This window comes from Pleurodeles waltl, chromosome 6, assembly GCF_031143425.1.
Source record: "Pleurodeles waltl isolate 20211129_DDA chromosome 6, aPleWal1.hap1.20221129, whole genome shotgun sequence".
Lineage (NCBI taxonomy): Eukaryota > Metazoa > Chordata > Amphibia > Caudata > Salamandridae > Pleurodeles > Pleurodeles waltl.
The window spans coordinates 826,951,613-826,970,316 of record NC_090445.1 but is presented as its reverse complement, the minus strand read 5'-3'; the positions used below and the strand labels follow the sequence as shown (position 1 = coordinate 826,970,316).

General features: G+C 41.8%; 1 protein-coding gene across 2 annotated transcripts in view; it reads left to right on the top strand.

Annotated features, from left to right (window-relative positions):
• BORCS7 (BLOC-1 related complex subunit 7) overlaps positions 1-15,276 on the top strand; it is a 96,168-nt gene extending 80,892 nt beyond the window's left edge. For both annotated transcript variants that reach the window (XM_069239495.1, XM_069239494.1), the window contains 4 exons: positions 2,476-2,538; positions 8,104-8,147; positions 8,710-8,730; positions 14,235-15,276. In XM_069239495.1, coding sequence (XP_069095596.1) covers positions 2,476-2,538; positions 8,104-8,147; positions 8,710-8,730; positions 14,235-14,286 — 180 coding nt within the window. In that variant the 3' untranslated portion in view covers positions 14,287-15,276. The remainder of the gene's footprint in view (positions 1-2,475; positions 2,539-8,103; positions 8,148-8,709; positions 8,731-14,234) is intronic.
• The last annotated feature ends 3,428 nt before the right edge of the window (positions 15,277-18,704 follow it).

The window sequence follows — 18,704 nt, the reverse complement described above, 5'->3', positions numbered from 1 at the left end:
GTTTTGCACACTGACCACAAACCCTTGCAAGAGGTGTTTAAGAAGAAAGGTTTGGACAATATTTTCTCCTGAATTTGTAAGTGGCTTGTAGGATAGCAAGATTTTCAGTTTCTTGTGACGTACATTTCAGGAATGGAGACCAAAGTCGCAGACTGCCTTTCTTGATTGTCGGTAGATGTTTAAAGTTCTGATTCTGGTTCGGAAACATCGTGGATGGAGGATGAAGTGAAGGTCTGTGGGGGTACACAAGGTTGTGTTTCTGAGAGGAAACGGATGGAAGAGCAGGAGTTGGACGAAAAGGTAAAAATGATTGCTCAACTTAGCAGGTCAGATGATAAAGGGTGGGTTAAAGAGACAAAAGTTGCTGATTGTGCCAGGGTTGTGGATGAGTTGCAACTGATTGATGACATTGTTGTGAGATGGAATGAGGTTGGTTCCACCTAAAAGTGCCAGGCAGCAACTAGTACAGTTGGCTCATGAGGGACACCAGAGTATACCCAAAACTAAGGAATAGCTTAGGAGCATGTACTGGTGGCCAGCGGTGGATATCATGATTAAGCGTATGGTGAGCGATTGCAGGGAATGCCGTCGGAGTGACAAAACCTTGAAGGTGAGATCCTCCCCAGTGGTGTGTAGAGAGATGCCAGGTGAAGTATGGGAGAAAATAGCTTTGGATTTGGTTGGACCTATTAGCTGTGGTAGATCTAACAGGTATGTTTTAATGGCAATGGACATGTTGTCCAGATGGCCCGAGGTGGGAGTAGTGCATGAAATTACTAATAAATTAGTGGCAAGATTCTGATCAGAAGTATTTGCTAGATAAGGGAACACCAGGTGCAAACTTACTGATAATGAGGTGCAATTTATCGCCAAAGAAATGGAGAGTTTCTGAGAGACAGAGGCATTGTGCATAAAAAATTTGCTCTTTATCATCCTAAGAGAAATGGAATGATTGAGCGATTCAATCGTGTGCTAAAACAGACCATTTAAATTGCGACTGGATAGGGGACAATTGGGTTCAAGCTGTCAATAAGTGAGTTGAGGAGTACTGGTTTACACTGCACGCCAGTGCAGGGGTTACTCCTTTTTTTTTCCTTAAAAAAATGCAATCCTAAAAAAGCCCTGATTCTTCCGTGGGTGAGGAGTTATGATGGCCGTGATTGTAGGAGTAATAGTCAGGAGGAAACAATGTGAGAAAGAGTTGCATTTTGAAAGAAAATTGAACTATGATGGTTGCAAAGCTGTAAACCCTAGACTGGCGCAAGTTGGAGATGGGGTGAAAGTCAAGGTTCTCATTTTACTGAAATGTGCATTGTCATAAAAGTTTTCTGCCATGTGGCCAAAATGAATGATGGTTGTATATGGAACTCATGCATTCAATGTGTATTTTTTCATTTTATATTTTTGAGGGAGACGGTGTGTAGTATTTTACAGTAATTTTATTTGTTCATTAATGGTATGTTCCTGTTCCTCCATCTTTTCTCTCCCCTCACCCCCCCACACACACACATCTATAACCCAGTTGCATTGTCCTGGCATCTGTGCCATTATAATGTTAGTATTTGACTGTAAGGACAGAGAGAAGTTGAAGATTGGACTAGAAAGGCATTTATGTGGCTGGAGTTCCTCTGTTATTTGGAAATAAGTCTTCATCTTTGACCGCTTTGTTTGTGTATGGATTATTTGGACTTCGCACTCAGTCCATCAAAGATGGGGCACCCCAGCCTCAAGTTGTCCCCAAGTGGGCCTCCAGGAGACCAGGCCACAGCGTAGGTCCTCTGCAGATGCTTAAAAGTCTCCAGGGCCTGATTGATACTGAAGCTGTGGGGTAGGTGTTTTCTCATAACCCTACCGGATCCAGCCAGGTGTTTTGGGGTGGTCTTCCAGGGTCTAAATATTAGGGAGGGGGACCCACCTCACTAACAGCCCCACCCCTGCCACTCATCTCAGACCAGGTAGAGAATGGGGACAGCAAGAGGAACTGGCAGCACTCTTGCCTACTACTGGCTCATTCAAGGTGTCTCCAAGGTCAGGCAGCAGCTGAGAATCAACTCCCAACACTTCTCCGCATAGGGACTTGTGCTCCCTGGTTCAGGTCACACAGCCCACAGTGGTCGCTGATGGATCATACATAAATACACACAGACTCTTGTCGCTGTGTCACTATGTAATATGCTTATGTCACTGCAAACTTGAGGAATAAAAAAACGTCACATACATAGAAAGGCCAAGAATTATAATTATTTTCAGATTGAAAGTGTATCTTTGGAGTTGTAAACTCCTTATACATTTTAGCACAACATAATCTGCCTTCATAAAAGATTAATAGCAAACGTGTACACAGTTACTGGAAATGGGATGCTCATCTTCTAACATTTATTTTGTGCATAATGCAAAAATCTATATTATGATCTAATTATCCTATGTCAAAGAATCTTTTAAAGTGCTTTAACTTGTTTTTGTTTTATTCTTCAGCTCCTTGGCCAAGCTGCTAGAAACATGGTGATGCAGGAAGATTCCATTTTACATTCTGAAGATGTAAGACATCTTTTGTTTGATCGCTTTCTAAATCTCATGTATATAATTACACTGGACTTCACAATAATATGCAGATTTATGACAGTCTTTACGAGGGGAATTGAAGTGTACATTCTGTGGTCATTTAAAGAGCCAGTGGAGTTGCCAGCTTCCTGGACGTGAAATTAAGACTGTTGATCAGTAATCATAGCATTATTAAAGCAATCCTTTGATTGAATTGCTCTCTAACGTACATACAAGAAGGCAATTGATCCATGCGGTTATTTAAATTAATCATTGTGTCTTAAAATATCATACAGTAATGATCTCATTCTGACCTGCACAGTAACTGTTAAATTACGAGCAAAATCTTTTTGCTCACGATTTTTCATTACATTTCACTTAAAGTCAGGTGCAAATGGCACATGCATCTGTGGAATTTTCTCAAGCTAATCTTTGGAGGTATTTTGCATGGGGAAAACAAGTCAGACGGGGGTATTTCTTGCTGGTATGTTTTGTGGAAAACCTCATGTAATTCTGCATTCAGTACTGTGACTTCAGGGGTGACTGGCATGTATGAGCGTTAGGGGTGGCACCCCATCTATTTTGGGAGGAGAAAATGAAAAGTGCATGAATACTAAAGCAGCTGAGCACATAGAGCTGGCTACTTTCTGATAAACCTGTCGAAAATATATTTTTTATTTTTTTATTGGTGTTATCAGTGCATGTCATGATGTGTGTATGCGGCAAGGTCATGTAAAAATCCAGAGCCGTTAGATTGTGCATTGGGCGTGGCCCGTTATCAGCAGCGTTGGAAATCTCTTCCTTGGAGCGCTGACTGCTGTGTCAGAAAAACATCGGCACTGCGCACACTCTCGAAGTGCATGGCTGCGGTTGCAATATTCCTGAGGAGGAAAAGACTGTTAATCGACCTTTACTTAGATGACTGGCTGATAAAAAGTTGCTCCCAGTCACAGGCGGAAAGCATTGCCAGATCTGTGTGGAAGCTCTGGAAAAGTTAGGTCTTCAAGTCAGTATAGAACCCAACACAAAAGATGCATTACCTGGATGCTACTCTAGACACACGAGCTGCAAAAGTGTGCCCTTTGCAGAAGAGACTCTCCCCAATCCGTCTGAAGTGTTACAATCTCCTACACACTCAACATCCATCTGCCAGGCAAGTGGCATCTCTTCTAGGATCTATGGCCTTTTGCATTTTCATTGTTAGACACGCCAGGTTGCACATGAGACCACTACAACAGAATCTAGAAGAACAATGGAATCAGTTTTCAAACTGTTGAAACAACAAGCTAACTCTGTCACAAGCTGAAATGCAATTGCTACTGTGGTGATCTCAACACCAGAACATTATGGTGGAAGTTCCTTTTCTTCAAGACCTTTCTACCCAGACACTGACCACGGATGCCTCTCTTCAAGGGAGGGGCTCACATATGGGCTCCCTGCTAACTCGGGAATTGTGGTTGGACAGGGAGGAGCAATATTATATCAATATGCTGGAGTTACAGGCGGTCCATCTAGCCCTCAAGTCCTTTTATCCATCAATGATAACATCCCTCCTGATCCAAAAAACAGCACCACCATGATGCCTTATTTAAACAAGCAAGGGGGGGAACTACTCATTCTCTCCTGTTTCTAGAAACACAAGCCATTTGGGGGTGTTTACTAGCCAGGATCTTGACGATCACAGCTATTCACCTGCCAGGAGTCTAGAACATTCAAGTGGACACTTTTACTCTCACCTTCATCAAAAACCATGACTGGGTTGTACATGACGATGTTGTGCAAGACATTTTATTTTTAGAATGGGGACATCTGCAAATTGACCTGTTTGCAGGCGAAAACAACAAAAAATGCCTAGACTACGTGTCCAGGTTCCACCTGGTTGCATGTGTCTAAGAGTTCTTTGTGTTGCAATAATGTGTTGGTTGCCCACCCATATGATGTCCACTGTAGCTTTTTGTGGGGTAGAGAGTATAGACCTAGGTAACAGAAGGGCTAAGGTCTGAAAGAAGTAAAGCAGCAGCGTCATCATCTGTGTAGCCCAGACAGAAGAGAACACAGTTGTGCCAGATGTGGGAGTCCCTGTGAACTTCCCATGAAGGGGGCCGATATTGTGAGTGAATTCATTGTTTTGTCATATTAATACTGAACTGTTCTAGCCCATCGGCACCCCAGGCAAATAGGCATGATATTGGTGTTATGCTAGGGTCTCGTTGGAGATCGACAAGTTCAGGGCCTGAAATTTCTCCACATTAACCTTAAATCATAGCGCCTTGCAATATCATTGCAACTCTTGGAAGAGGGAGGATAAAGAGACTTGAGGCTCCATCAGTGATGAAAGGATGCCATCCACATATAGGGGCAGTTTGTGTGCATCTGTGCCAATCTTTTTATTCTTTAGTGTATGCCTGGTGTTCTCAGCCAAGATTTCAGTCATTAGGGAAATCTGAAGTGGCAATAAGGGATATTTCTGCTTGAGCTCTCAACCGCAACAGCTCTTTAATAAGTGTTGTTACAAAAGGGGCCTGGTAGCCCTCATCACCCAGTGCCTGTACCTGGGGGGAATGCCAGTCGTCGTGCAAGAATTTTCATTTGACTGGATCAAATACCTTCTCTGCATTTACTGACAGCAGGAAGGCGTTCTTACTAGCTCTGTGCACATTATCAATTAAGTGAAGTATCTTCTTACTATTGTCCCCATACCTCCTCCCCTAGTTAAAGTTGTATTCATCCAGATCTGTGAGATGTGGCATAAACTGTTCCAATCCAGTGTCTAATTTCCATTTATACTATTTGGCATCTGGGTTCAAGTGTGAGATGAGGCAGTAGGAGCTAAATTAGAGTTTTTCCCGGTCTTCGGAATAACCATTATTCTCAACTCTAACATAGATTTTGTAAATTAGCCTTTCTTTGTGAACAAGTTATACCTCTTCATAAGAAAAGGAACCACTTGTGGAGGAAATAGTTCAAAGAACATAGGAATCGGGCCACCTGGCCCAGGACCTTTGCTGTTTTTTAGCTAGGCCATCGCAGTGATATCCTCCTCTGGTCTGATTGGATTCTCCACAAGCTCTGCATGGTCTCTAGTCTGAGGATGGATTGACATGTTAGCTGTGTATTGCTTACACAGCATGTTTTTTGGGGGGGGGTTCCTCCGCTTACTATAGGGCTTATAATAGATATGGTAGGCCTTCCAAGATGTTTTATCTTAGGTGCATGTATGTCCTACCTCTTCTTGTATGTGTTCAATTCTCATGCATGTGTACAGTGCCTGAAATTAAAATGCTAACAAGTTACCTCCCCTGTTCCTCCCTTTGAACTTTGCTTGGTATGCAACAGGACATGCTCTGCTCTGTCCAGATCCAAAGTGTTAAATTTGGCCCTAGTTGTCACCAGTTGCTTCCGAACCGTACTTTATCTGGTCATTTTGTGCACTCCTCTCTAGCTCTTGTACTTGTTTGTTCAATTAGTTCTTCATCTCTTTTCTATCCCTTGCATAGGCTGGAGATGTGGCTATCGTGTATAAGCCTTCAGGGCATATTATTGTGCCTCAGTGGAGGTGCCACTTTTACCATTAGTTATTAAGTAGTGATGGATGGTCTCCTCCAAGTTTTCCTTTGGAGGTGGGCAATCTTTTTGCAAAGAGTGTGGTACCTTGTGGATTCTGTCCACCTGTGTGTTGCTCGGGCAGTGTGGATCCGGCAGGTGTATGAAGAGATATGCGTCTACATTTCTTCCTTCTTTGTTAGTGGAAGTCCTCAAATGTGTACGTTATTGCAGCATGTTTTAATTTCCAGGTCATCTAAAGTGTTTTGTGACATTCTGTTCTTTTAATGTGAGGAGTTCCTGCTTTATGAACTCCTGAGCCTCCTCTCCGCAGCCTCTTATGTTCCTCCAACTCAGAGTCTTTCATCCATCTTGCCATTTTCTTTCTTCATGTTTCATATTTCATTTTTCAAGTCTCTACACAAACCAGTTGTTTCTTCATTGATGCTGGAAAACTACTTTTCCATATACTGTTGTATGAATGGCTGTTCCATTCATTCGTCTTCCTGCTTCATAAGGTATTTCTTCAGAGCCATCTGCTTTATTCCTTCACTGGGAGTTGGGATCAGTAGTGGTGGATTGAAGAAGCATATCTTTAAGGGAATGATCTTTCTTCCCCTTAGACACCATCGCCATCATAGTATGCAGGGCTGCATACCAGAGAAGGTTTATAATCGTCTCTACAGAGTCTTTGTTGCCCTGTTACCCCTTATCCTCAGCAAAGTCCCAAATGTGAAGGGTGAACTCACAGCTGAGGATAAATCTCTACAACCCGCCTTCTGAGAGGGCCTTTTCAGTGCAGTATTGTTTGGCCTCCCCTGCTGTTGAAGCTTCCATGTATAGTACAAGACCCCCCGCTACACTTCCCGAGGGCTGACTCCGTGAAGGATGCAATTTAATTTTCCTAGATGGGGGATTCCTTCAGTAGGACTGGGGTCTCACTGTTCTGCAGTGAAGTCACAGAATCCCACTGTCAGTGGATTCCCCAGTGTACCACAATAGCACCACCATGTGACTCAGCCCTTTAATTCTGTTCCAAGTGCTTGGCTTGTTGAGAGGGTTCAGGGTGCTGCAGTCTCTCCTCACCAGGCCCCTGTGCCCTTTGGAAGTTGGAGGGTGCAGTCCTTTCTTCTCAATGAGGCTCTTTAGTCCCCACTAACTGCCTTCAGGGGACAACTGTGCCACACAAGCCCTGTTTCATCCTTTAAACCCCAGGGGACACAGGATAATTTAGGTGTTGTGGGTACATTCCTTCTCCATCCCTCACCTGCACTTCTCTTGGGTGGGAACTGTTAGCTGTTTTCCCTCTCCCCCAATTGTCCGGCATGATAAGTATGGTTTAGAGCGCAGCTTCGATGTGTGCCCATGATCACCATTTTGTCTCTATTTCAAAAGACTGCTGGTGCTGGTAGCCGCTGGCGTACCTCAGGCTGGTGGTTGCCGCTATGTAGTAGGTTAGAAGGTGCCTCTTCTCTGCCCTCTGTCTCCTGGTGAAAGCCTAGTCTCTGTAAGGCTTCCTTGGCAGCTTCACTGCCCAGGTGCCATTTTCTTGTGCCACCAGAGGATACCACTTGGTTGCCATACCGCTGAGGTTCCACTCCTGAGGCATGCGTGTGTGTCTCCTGTTTTCTTGGCTTCACTTCTACATAGGCCCAGCAGTGCCATGCTGCAGCAGGAGCCAGCCTCCACCATAATGTGACAGTTTAAGTGTGTGGAGGAGGAGCAGGAGCGCCTGCTAATGCTGCATCTTGACACCCCCCCCACCCCCCCCCAAATACCTTTTACTGATGATTATGGCACTTTGCTTGTGAGTAATTCCAGGATTACAACTACAGGGGCATGATAACATTGTTTGTGAACACTGTTTAATTTCTAGCACGTTAAAGTATCTTTCCCCAGGTTAGTTTCCTTCTCCTACCTAGATTTAGTGAATAGGGTGATTTGTTGATTTTTTTGCACAATATAGTCCTAAATATACACTGCTTCATGGTTATGAATACATCTGTCCCTTTTTTACAGAGTCTAAGAAAAATGGCCATCATAACAACTCATCTTCAGTACCAGTAAGTGACATTTTTATGGAGGAAGGGTGGTGGTAATGATTTACATTTACACTGTTGTTATAAAACATCTGCATTAAACATTCTACCCATTTGTTAGTGTTTTTATAAGATTCACATTTGAGTAAATCTGTCACTGGTTTCAGAAAACCATAGACAGTAAGGATTACATGTACCCAAACAAGCCCATAGAGGCCCACTACATAATACTGATGGGTATCAAGACAAGCTCATTGACAGGTGGGGTGCACGTGTTCTGTTGAAAATCTGTTAGCTGATGTCTTTCTGAGTGTTTAGCCTATTGTGAAATTTAGTCAAGAAAAGCTAATATTCCACATGTTCAGAACCTGGAACACAGTGTTACTTATTGACCTTAACTCCTCTGTCAGAATATAGACATCAATATTTTATATCATGTGAAATTTTCACGCCTTCTTGAAAGTTCTCATTTAGAACGTGGGTACCCAGTATTGGGACACATTTTCTTAATAAAGTCATTGTTATGTATCCTGAAGAGCTGTTTTATTTGTGTGTTATAATTGTTCTCTCTTATCCTTTTATGCAGACAGGAAGCCATTCAGAAGAAGTAAGTGAATTAGCATGAAGTGTTTACATACATTCTCTCAGTTCATAAACATGATGCTTCACTTTAACTGTTTTCCCTCGTCAGTCCCTCCAAGCTTCAGTTGTGACTGTTTTATATATTGAGAACAGTATATAGTTTGTGGTTTCAGTTGTCACCCACAAATTCTATAATTGACCTGCGCAGTAACCCACTTCAACTGACTAATATAAACTGCATGCACTTTATCTCATCCTCATAAGCTAAATGCAGTGTTTTTGTATAGCGTGCTGCATGGGCCGAGCTAGGTTAAGAGTGGAATTCAAGAACTGAGGAGGTAACTTTGATTTGCAGGATTTGTGGTTCCAGGCTTTAGGAGCTAGGTAGGAGGAGTCCCAACCGGTGTATCTGGGTTGTCTGTATTCAGGGTATGTGTGTGAGTATTCAGGGTATGTATGTGAGTAGGAGTGCCACTGAGCAGAAGTGTCTGGTAAGATTGCAAAACTCTGGCAGTTGTTGAGGTACTTGGGGCCTATGTTGTGTAAGACTTCTTTGTGTACATGAAGAGTGTGGAGAGTGCTCCTTTGTGGATTCAGAACCAGTGGAGTTCCTTGAGGTGCCAGGTGGGAGGTTGAGGGCAATCCTGGCCTCTGAGTTTTGTATGGTCAGGAGTCTTCGGGTAAGTTGAGCATTGATTCTAGCATAGAATGTATCAATGTTGTCCAGCTTGCTAATGATGAGGGCTTGGGTGACGGTTATGTAAGTGTTGGTCTGGAGCCATTCGAAGATCTTCTTGAGACGTTGAGTGGAGAATGAGACTGCATTCACTTGGCCTGTTATGGTGAGTTTGTTGTTGATTACTATTTGAAGGTGAGTAGTTGGGGACGGGTGTGGGTCTGAGTTTGGCGAGCTACCCATTGGAGTTCCAGAATGAGGTGTTTTGGCTGTCTTATCTGTCTTGAGTTTGAGGCAGTTGTTTTGCATCCATCGTGATACCTTGGTCATGTGGGTTGGAGAAATTAGTCTGGGTGTTTGCCATCTTATCAGAGAGGGAGATTATGAGCTGGGTGTCATCAGTGTAGGATGTAATGTTGATTTTGAGGGTGAGGATACTGCTGATGAGTTGAGTCATGTAGGTGTTGAACAGGGTTGGGCAGAGTGAGAATCCTTGTGGAATTCTGCATATGAGGTTGACAGGGTCCAGGGTGAGGGGGGCCAGGCTGACTGACTGTGTGCGGTGTCTCAGGAATGAGGAAATCCAGCTAAGTGTGAATCCTTGGATGCTGTCTGTATGCAGTAGTGGGGTAAGGATGGGGTTGGAGACTTTGGTAAAGGCTGTAGAAAGGTCCATTAGGATGATGGCTGCTGTGTCACTTCTGATCGTGATGGTCCGATTGTTGCCCGTGGCGGTAATGAGGGTGGTTTCTGTACTGTGTTTGGACCTGAATCCAGTTTGAGTGCTGTCAAGAAGGTGGTTGTCTTTGAGGTGGGTGCCTAGGCCTTTATCATCTTTTCCATTACTTTTGCAGGGTATGGCAGCAGGGAAATAGGCATGTAGTTGTCTAGGGCTTTTAGGTCTGGTGGGGATTTCTTGTAGAGGGGGAGTAACCTGGCATGTTTCCAGGTAGGTGGCTGTGATGATTAAGTCACACAGGATTGGGGTGAAGGCTGCAGTGATGGAATCTAGTCCTTCAATGGAGATGTAGTGAGGACTGGGGTCTGAGGGTGTTCCAGAGCAGGTGTGTCTAACCAATCAATCATGAGCTACCAGTAGCATGCAGCCATCTTCAGAGTAGCTCAGAGCCTTGTGTTCATTTTTTAATAAGCACTGGGTCAATAAATAAGTGTTGTGTTTTCTTTTAAAGTTAAGGGTAGGTTGTGTTTATTTGACATTATCATCAGGCTGCACATAGCAGATCCTGATAATGAGCAGTGCTCCAAATTTATGACGCAGAATGTGTCCAGAGGTGAAGAACTGAAGCACTGAGGTATTTAAATATAGATTATAATAGTATTTAAATAAAAGTCCTTGTGGACTAAATATTGGAGCTGAGAACAAAATGATGTTTCTGTTTGTTTTTAAATGGGAGAAAATTAAAAAGGAGAGTTAACTTAATGAATAAGTTCACTTCCTGTGCATTTTCTCTCATTTTAAACTGCCTCCTTTACAAACAGCAGGCATCTTGCTCCCAGTGACCAGTAGCATTAAAACACAGTGGCTGGTAGTCGCAGTACAATATTCATAACTGAAAAATGCAGCCATTTATTTTAGATAGGAGAAATTTAAGGTGCAGAGAAATGTTCCATATTTTTGCAGAACATTTTTCTGCAACTTAAATTTCTCCCATTTAAAAAAATGGTTCTGTGTTTGCACACACATATTCATACATCCCCACAGGCTAAGCACTCACTGATACACATGGCAGCCTGAACAAAGTGCTCCTAGTCAAAATATTTTGTTCAAACCTTAGAATTTGGCTATTAGAATATTAGGCTTAAAGTCAATGAATGTGGGCATGGGTGTGTCTTTTAGCAATGCAAAAGTCGCCTGACTTTCGGTATCTCACAATGCTTTTTACTGCTCAGACATAGTTCTCACTACAGAAAAGGTTAGAGAACCCTGCTCCAGAGTGTATGGACTGATTGGTCATTCTGGTTTCAAGAGTTGTGATGGTGGACTAGGTGGTCAGGATGGTCCTCTGGGTGTTGATTGAGATGGCCGGGAGAGCTGCAAGGGTGAAAGTGTCTCGAAGATGTTGTAGATGCTGGGGATCTTATTGCTGAAAAATAGAGACAGCTGGCTGCAGAGCTCCTGAGGGAGGGTTCAAGCTAATGGAGCATGCTGCCAGGGTGGTGAAGTCTTTTACTATGGCGCAGATTTTCATAGCGCTGTAGGTGCTGCTTTCAATTTGGTTGGTGAGAGGGGAGCTTTTGAAGGCTCTGATTTGCTGATGGTAGCATTTGAGTACTGATATGCAGATGGTCTTGGCGGTCATCCTGACTTTTTTGATGTTCCATGCAGTGGTGTGTAGTGAGCCTGAGCTCTTCTGTGTACTAACTTGCTTGCGGTGTGGTTTTCATGGATTTGTTGACTTTGAGAGGAACAATGGTGCCTGTGCAGGCGGTGATTTTGAAGTTTGAGATAGATTTGGGGAGGTGGTTGTTGTATCGAGGCTGGTGGTATAGGAGTTCGGAAGACCAGGATACTTCAGAGATCTTATTCCAGTCCTTTCATTAAGATTTGGCGATGGTGTTTCTGCGATGACGTGGGACTGGAATGCTGAAGTTGACAAGGGCATGGGTCAGTCCAGGTGCACGTTTGGGCATCTCTACTGTGATGTCGCTGAAGTTAGTGAAGATGGATCCAGTAGGTGTCTGGCTGCGTGTGTGTGGGGTCTTCCACTCATTGGATGGGTCAAAGATTGGACAAGTCATAGAGGAGGCTGATTGTGTTGGTATTGGTGAGTTCCTCCAGGTGAGAGTTGAGGTTGCCTAGGAAGATGAAGGCTCTGGAGTTGAGGATTGGGGGTGCGGGCCAAAGTCTGTGATGGTACTGCCAAAGTTAGCCCTGGGGAGCAGTAGACGATGGAGTAGTTGGCAGTGATGAGCCATTTGAACGTCAAGTGCCCCATGTTGATAGTGGTGCTTTCCGAGGTTGTGGAGCATTAGATGGATTCTTTAAAGATAATACCATTTTGCCTCTGAGTATGTTTCTCATGTCTTGTCTTGCAATCTTGTATCTAGAAGGGATTGCATGGAGATGATGGGACCGGTGAGGAAGTCAGCCAGGATTCAGTCCAGAAGAGCAGATCACAAGTTTTGGTGGTGTTTAGTGAAGTGGCATATGTTGAGGAGTATGAAGGACCGGCTAGGGGTGTGATATAGTAGGTGTCAGGAGTGTGTGAGGTGTGGGCTGACTGAGGTGGGTGCAGGAGGGCAAATGGCAGTAGGAAGAGGATTTCGCAGTTTAGCTGATTCTGTGGAAATGATCAACCCACTTTTAGTAGGAGCTGGTTAGTGGAACAAAGACTTTTGTTTGATTGGTGGACATAGAAAATGTATAAGTTAAAAAGGTTGGGCTATGGTATAAATACTTTTGAAAAATTGTGAGAACTTTATGCTGCTCTTGATCAAATATTGAGCCAATGAAACAATCGTAAAAATGTGTGTAATCCTGTCTTGAGGTACAGGTAATAAGGTGGGCTGCAGCATTTTGAATTTCCTTGGTGTAGTCAAGCCTAGATTGAACCATGCCATTGACAACTGGTATTTTCAATTTAATTTCAATATATTGTAGTTGTTAATTTTCAGATTTGCAGTTGGTCAGAGCATAAACCAGACACTTTGGACACCTGTGTCTCAAGTGAAAAATTGATAGTAAGAGAGATGCTCAAAGTATGTACAGTTTTGGGCCAGTACGTTGTCAGCAAAGAGGTAGTGTATGGGATTCAACTTCAGTAAGTTCAATGCCACCCACCTGCGTGTCAGAATGAGACACTGTAATTGTGACTTTCTAGCTTTTTCTGAACTAATGTAATCTTTCAGGTTGGACAGACAGGCATAAATGCAGAATTTAGCCCATAGTTATTGTAAAATGGCAGCTAGGGGTCACTTGTGGAAAACAGCAGGGATAACTTTGACCTCTAAGGGTGCCACAGTTCTTATGTTGAGGTGTGGAACGGAAATGTTTTAATGCAGTGATTTGCAATCGGGTTGATAGGAAAGATGTTATCTATTTTAATGCTTGTCCGCCAGGCCTGATAAAACTAGGCGTATACTCCTGACCACTAGATTTGTGCGGAAGAGTAGGACGTAAATGTACAGACTGTTTGCTAACTTATGTGTCTTAGGAAAGGCTATTTAAATAGTAAATTACATGAATAAAGACAATTTATCTGGCATGCTCTGACACACTAATTTCTAAGCATTGCCACATTTTAATTTGCTTAATATGGATACCAACGGGCTTTTAGTACTCAACAAGAGTCAATGCATTTTTGCTGTATTGGAAAACATTCCTTGGAAGGTTCGAGCCACCTTTCATAGTAAATTATTCATTGTGAAACATATATAAGGTAACACTCTGCAGAAGCCAAACTGACTTATACGCAACTTTATTTTGACTGAGAACTAAAGTTGTTAAATCTGTTATTCTTGCATGTAAGTTCATCTTTAGATCCTGCATTTTAAGAAGCTTATTAAATATGTGTCTGAATTATGAATACATGCAAAAATGTGAATAGACTAAAACCTTAGTTCTAACATTCGGTTAGGTTAATTATTGAAAATGCTCCAGGAAGCACATGTTAAACATGAGTTCATTTATTTACAAACGATCTCTTTTGATTGTTTCTGGTTACTATATTCTCAAGGTGGTAGCATCATTTTCTTGGAGCGTTGTAAAAATTATGTGACTTGTTTTGTTCATTTCACACGCTCCCCATTATCCTTGACCACATAATTACCAGTTGAGGTAGATCTCCGTTTACACCTATTTATTCTGAATAATATGTTTGTCTTATTTGTAGTGTCAGACATTCCTCAAATTTGAAGGACCAGCTGAATCATCTCCTTAGATGAGGAAAAAGAGATGGAGTGATAAAGAAACATCTTCTAAGGTTACATCCCACTGTCTCTCGGCAAACTCCCAGTTTCATGACGCATTATTTATTGTATTAAAAAGGACTACATAAAATGTGAATGAACTTTGTCAGACAAAAAAATCTCTTTTTTAATGGAGTAACCTCTGCTGGATGGTCTGGTCTACTTTCAAATAGTAGTGGTACGAGTGTTTGTATTTTATGCCTTTTGTTTCATTCTCTGCTAACTTTGAGAAGCATGTTTAGATGACCCAGTGTATTGTTATTTGTACTAAAGAGAGAGTCCCTTTTTTCTTCAGTTATAGCACGTGCAAAGTTACAGTTTCCTAAGCTGAAACCTTCGTTTACAAATGAATACAGATTGCATACTGTCGAAGATTCAGAGTAATGGGAGATTGGATTTGTAATGCAAAATGGGGCAGCATATCTATTGGTACAATTTCAACAAGAGATTTTCAAAATGAACTCTCTTGACAAAGTGAATAGAAATGTATGTAAAAATGTCTGAGTATAAACACACAGTATATGAAAGATTACATTGATTTGTTCTGAACATAAACTTAGCTTTAAGCTTCTTTTATTGGAAATGTTGATCAGCGCATGCTCAGCGAGGTAAATGTAAAGGTTTTATAGAGATGTTAATAGTTGTACCAGATTTTGACAACTGTGCAAACGCTATTACGGGCTGTCAGGCTCTTGGTGGAGTTGGAGGGGCAGGAATTTACTGTAATTAATGTTTTCCTTTCCCTTGTATCAAAGAAAAGTAGTACTAGGATGTTTGTCAAACATCCTTTTTTTAAAAACGACACAACAAAGAGAACAAGGAAAAGAAAGTGTAAATTGTTATTCATAGTTACCCATTTAGAAATGTGATCTGACATCTGAAAATAAATGGAAAGTCAATGCCATTTCTGGAAGAAAAAAAAAAGATCCATCAGAAAAGATAATGAATTATGATATTTACACATTGCATTTGCTGCTGCAGTTTTCCGTCTACTGATCCAAATCTTGGCCCTGAATTTAGCAACCAAAGAGGGGAAAAAGGTTGAGTTAGCCCCAACATATGTTTGCGAGGGCTCCGCTGAATGAGCCATCTTGCCAATTCAAGATCAAGAGATCATTGCCTTATCACACCATAATTTTTCACCAATAGGGTTACCGTCTATTGCGTGATTTTCATTTGATAGTTTTTGCCTTCAATTAATTGTTTGATGAAAAGCGAGCATCTAAAGTGATTATCTTTCAGGTTATGTAACTTGATGTATATTAGATTACTATTGAGTGTTTATTTTGAAATAAAAGCGTAAGACTCTCAATAATTATAGGCAAGATCACACAGTTCTTAATGGTGTAAAGACAGTATTAGTTACTTTAGGGGCTCCACTTTCAATAAACAACCTTTAAAGCATTAACAAAGCATTAACAAAGCTTTAATAAATATATATTTCCATGGTGATCCAGAACTGCCTTGACATTGATTGAGGACAGCTTATTGTAATTTCATGAGTCATGGCATTTCCCACAAAATGGTGTATTTTAGCATAATACAAAGATAGAAGGAATCTATCCTTACCAGCACAAGGTACCTAACTCCCAATCATACTCGAAAAGACACTATGGCATTTAGTGACTATTCTTTCACCCATGCAACTGTGATACATATGAGTGTAGACTGATCATATAGATCAGAACCACGCTTTCCAGATGGCTTCAGATATACCTGCAGAGCACAAGCTCTCTAAAGATAATCTTTCACTCAAATAAAGATTCTGCGTTTCAGATAATTCAGTTACAGATGCACTGAACCAAAATACCACACCTGTTAGTTATTGATATTTCTGATTCGGTTACCCTAATGTACATTATTTTAGAATAAATATTTACTTTTCAGGAAAACTAAAAAAAGAAGTTGTTTACCCCACTGAGATCCAGAATAAGGTGCCCCATTTTAATATGGAAAAAAACTTAATTTTGCAAGACGTGAAAACCTCAGGGAAAAAAAACATGTTGTTCTTCCTTAGGACATAGTGTTGATGACTGACAAGTTTTGTTTTTTAATTTACCATTTATTTACACCACACAGAACTAGCCTCCAGTAACAAATAATTAATTCTTCTGTGGTCAACTCTAGGTTTATATGGCGTCACAGTTCACGTCTAGCACTGGGACACCCGTACGTCTAACCATGCACTTTACAAAATTCATAACGTAAGAACTGCCTAGCAGGCTTTCCTGCTGAAAGTGTGTTTACTCTCTAGTTAGGTGAAGTGTGTCACCATAATTTTGCACAGTCTTCGATATCCTGTAAACAAGGATCGTTTATGTCACGATAAAACTGTAACAGTGTTAGTCTGTATTAGTTACTGATATGAAATATGTTTACCTTAACCTAATTGCTATCATATTTTAGAAACGATGAAAATGTAATGAAGAACCAGCTTTTGATACATTCAGTGTATACACATGTAATTTTTTATTATAAACTAACTAAAACATGATTTTCTTTGAAACCGCGAGTTGCAACTATGCACCACACTGTGCTTTATAATAAATTGGGAACTAGAGAGCTGGACAAGAAGAGTCCCTTCCTTGAAAGCCTCAGTGAAAGGCGAGTTATGCTGGGCCAAAAAAATCAACTCAGTAAACTTATGGTGTCAGCCAAGCCTCTATAGAATAGCCAACTAACAAATAATCTGATCTAAACCAGGTAATAGGCTAGGCAAAAAGGAAATAAAATATCAAATTTTCCCCATAACGAGGATACAATTAAACATATGTGCTATGTGAACAGATGAGTAACTCAATATTTTAGCAACATGCTGCTCAATATGCTTCATTGTGTTGAATATTTTAAGGAACAGAGTAACTTCTCACCTTCCCAGATGTTGTTTTGAAGTGAAAGAATTGTGTTGTGTCATATTTCTGAAGAGAGATGGGGAATGCAATTTGACATATGGGTCCTAATCCTGGACTATGCCCCTCGATGATTAACCCAGTATTAAGTCCACTCATTACAAGCATGCTTTCTGCCGTGAACAAAGGCCACCCCTTCCCTTGCTTGTTCATACGTGCTGGTTACAGACAGAAAGGCGGAGTCAAATGTGTAATGAAGGCTGGCCCTGCCAGAGTTTCCCATCTTTACTTTATTCATCCACCTACTAACAGCTGCATCTAACATAGCATCTGACAACTTGCAGACCCCGAGGGGCTATTGATTACCACACCCAAACCAACCACTAGAACACATCTCCCTGCAGTGGTCTCCTTCGGATATCTTAGATACGTCTTTTGTTCATTAAATTGGGCCAGGGAATTCACCGAACTTTTAAGGCTATGAGTCACATCAAGTATTACATATAAACGTATCTGTATGAGCAATATCGTCATAATTGTCACTGTGACTCAAGGAGACATATTAGACAGGAAACCAAAGGAACATCTGGAATATAATACTGGTATCTGCAAACCCTCTCCACTGGAGCCATTCAAGGGCCCACTATCAGCACGTCCAAAACACCCAAGCCTCTCTAGGAGACCTTGCGGTTCCCACTACACTGAACGACGATTCACCCTTGCATAGTTAACCTACAAAAACTCATAGAGCCTTCCAGAATGATCCACTCTCGGCTTGGAGGGAAAGCCCACTGAGTTCCCACTTTTCCAGTTTACGTTTTATCACCACCATCTCCCCATTCGTTGCCAACGTAGCTGGATGTTGATAAGGGGAAAACAGCGGTCTCTGCTCACCCATTTTTACTTCTGTGCAGCTGGTGATCTCATGAAGAAATTGAGCTCTCGGTTCAGGCGGGGGATAATACCATCACTGTGCCCCAACCACCCACTGTTAACTTCCTGCATTGTACATCTTTGGCAAACGCTGTACTCTCTGTTGATTTTAATGGCCATTCATTTGCCAGTACTCTTGCTGCTCAGGCCTCAAATTTATATTCCACTTTTTTTTTTTTTTTTTACAGCAGAGCAGACCTAATAGATTTTCTCCTCCAGATCTGCATGAAGGGCATTGATAGAGCATAGCACAGCCTGCTCATTGTTAGACAATTGGATATAGTCTGGAGACTCGTAAACAACTTTTTTCTTACAACTCTGGGGTGGAAAAGCCCTCTCTACTCTTCTTATTCCCTTCCATGGTGCCCAGAAGTACAATAGTGGGAAAATAGTGAAACTCAACAGGTTACTCTGCAAATGCTTCTCTGCAATTCACCAATTTTCACTTAAGCCATGTATGTCCAGGGTCGTGTCACAGGGTCCCCAGATAAGACTGGGCTCTAATAACCTGCTTCCAATGGTGTCCACTGTCCCCTGTGAAGGGGACCTGCCCTACCAGCCTGCAGGTAACAAGGTGGTCAAGCAGCCCATCTCTAGCTGGCCATCCCCATC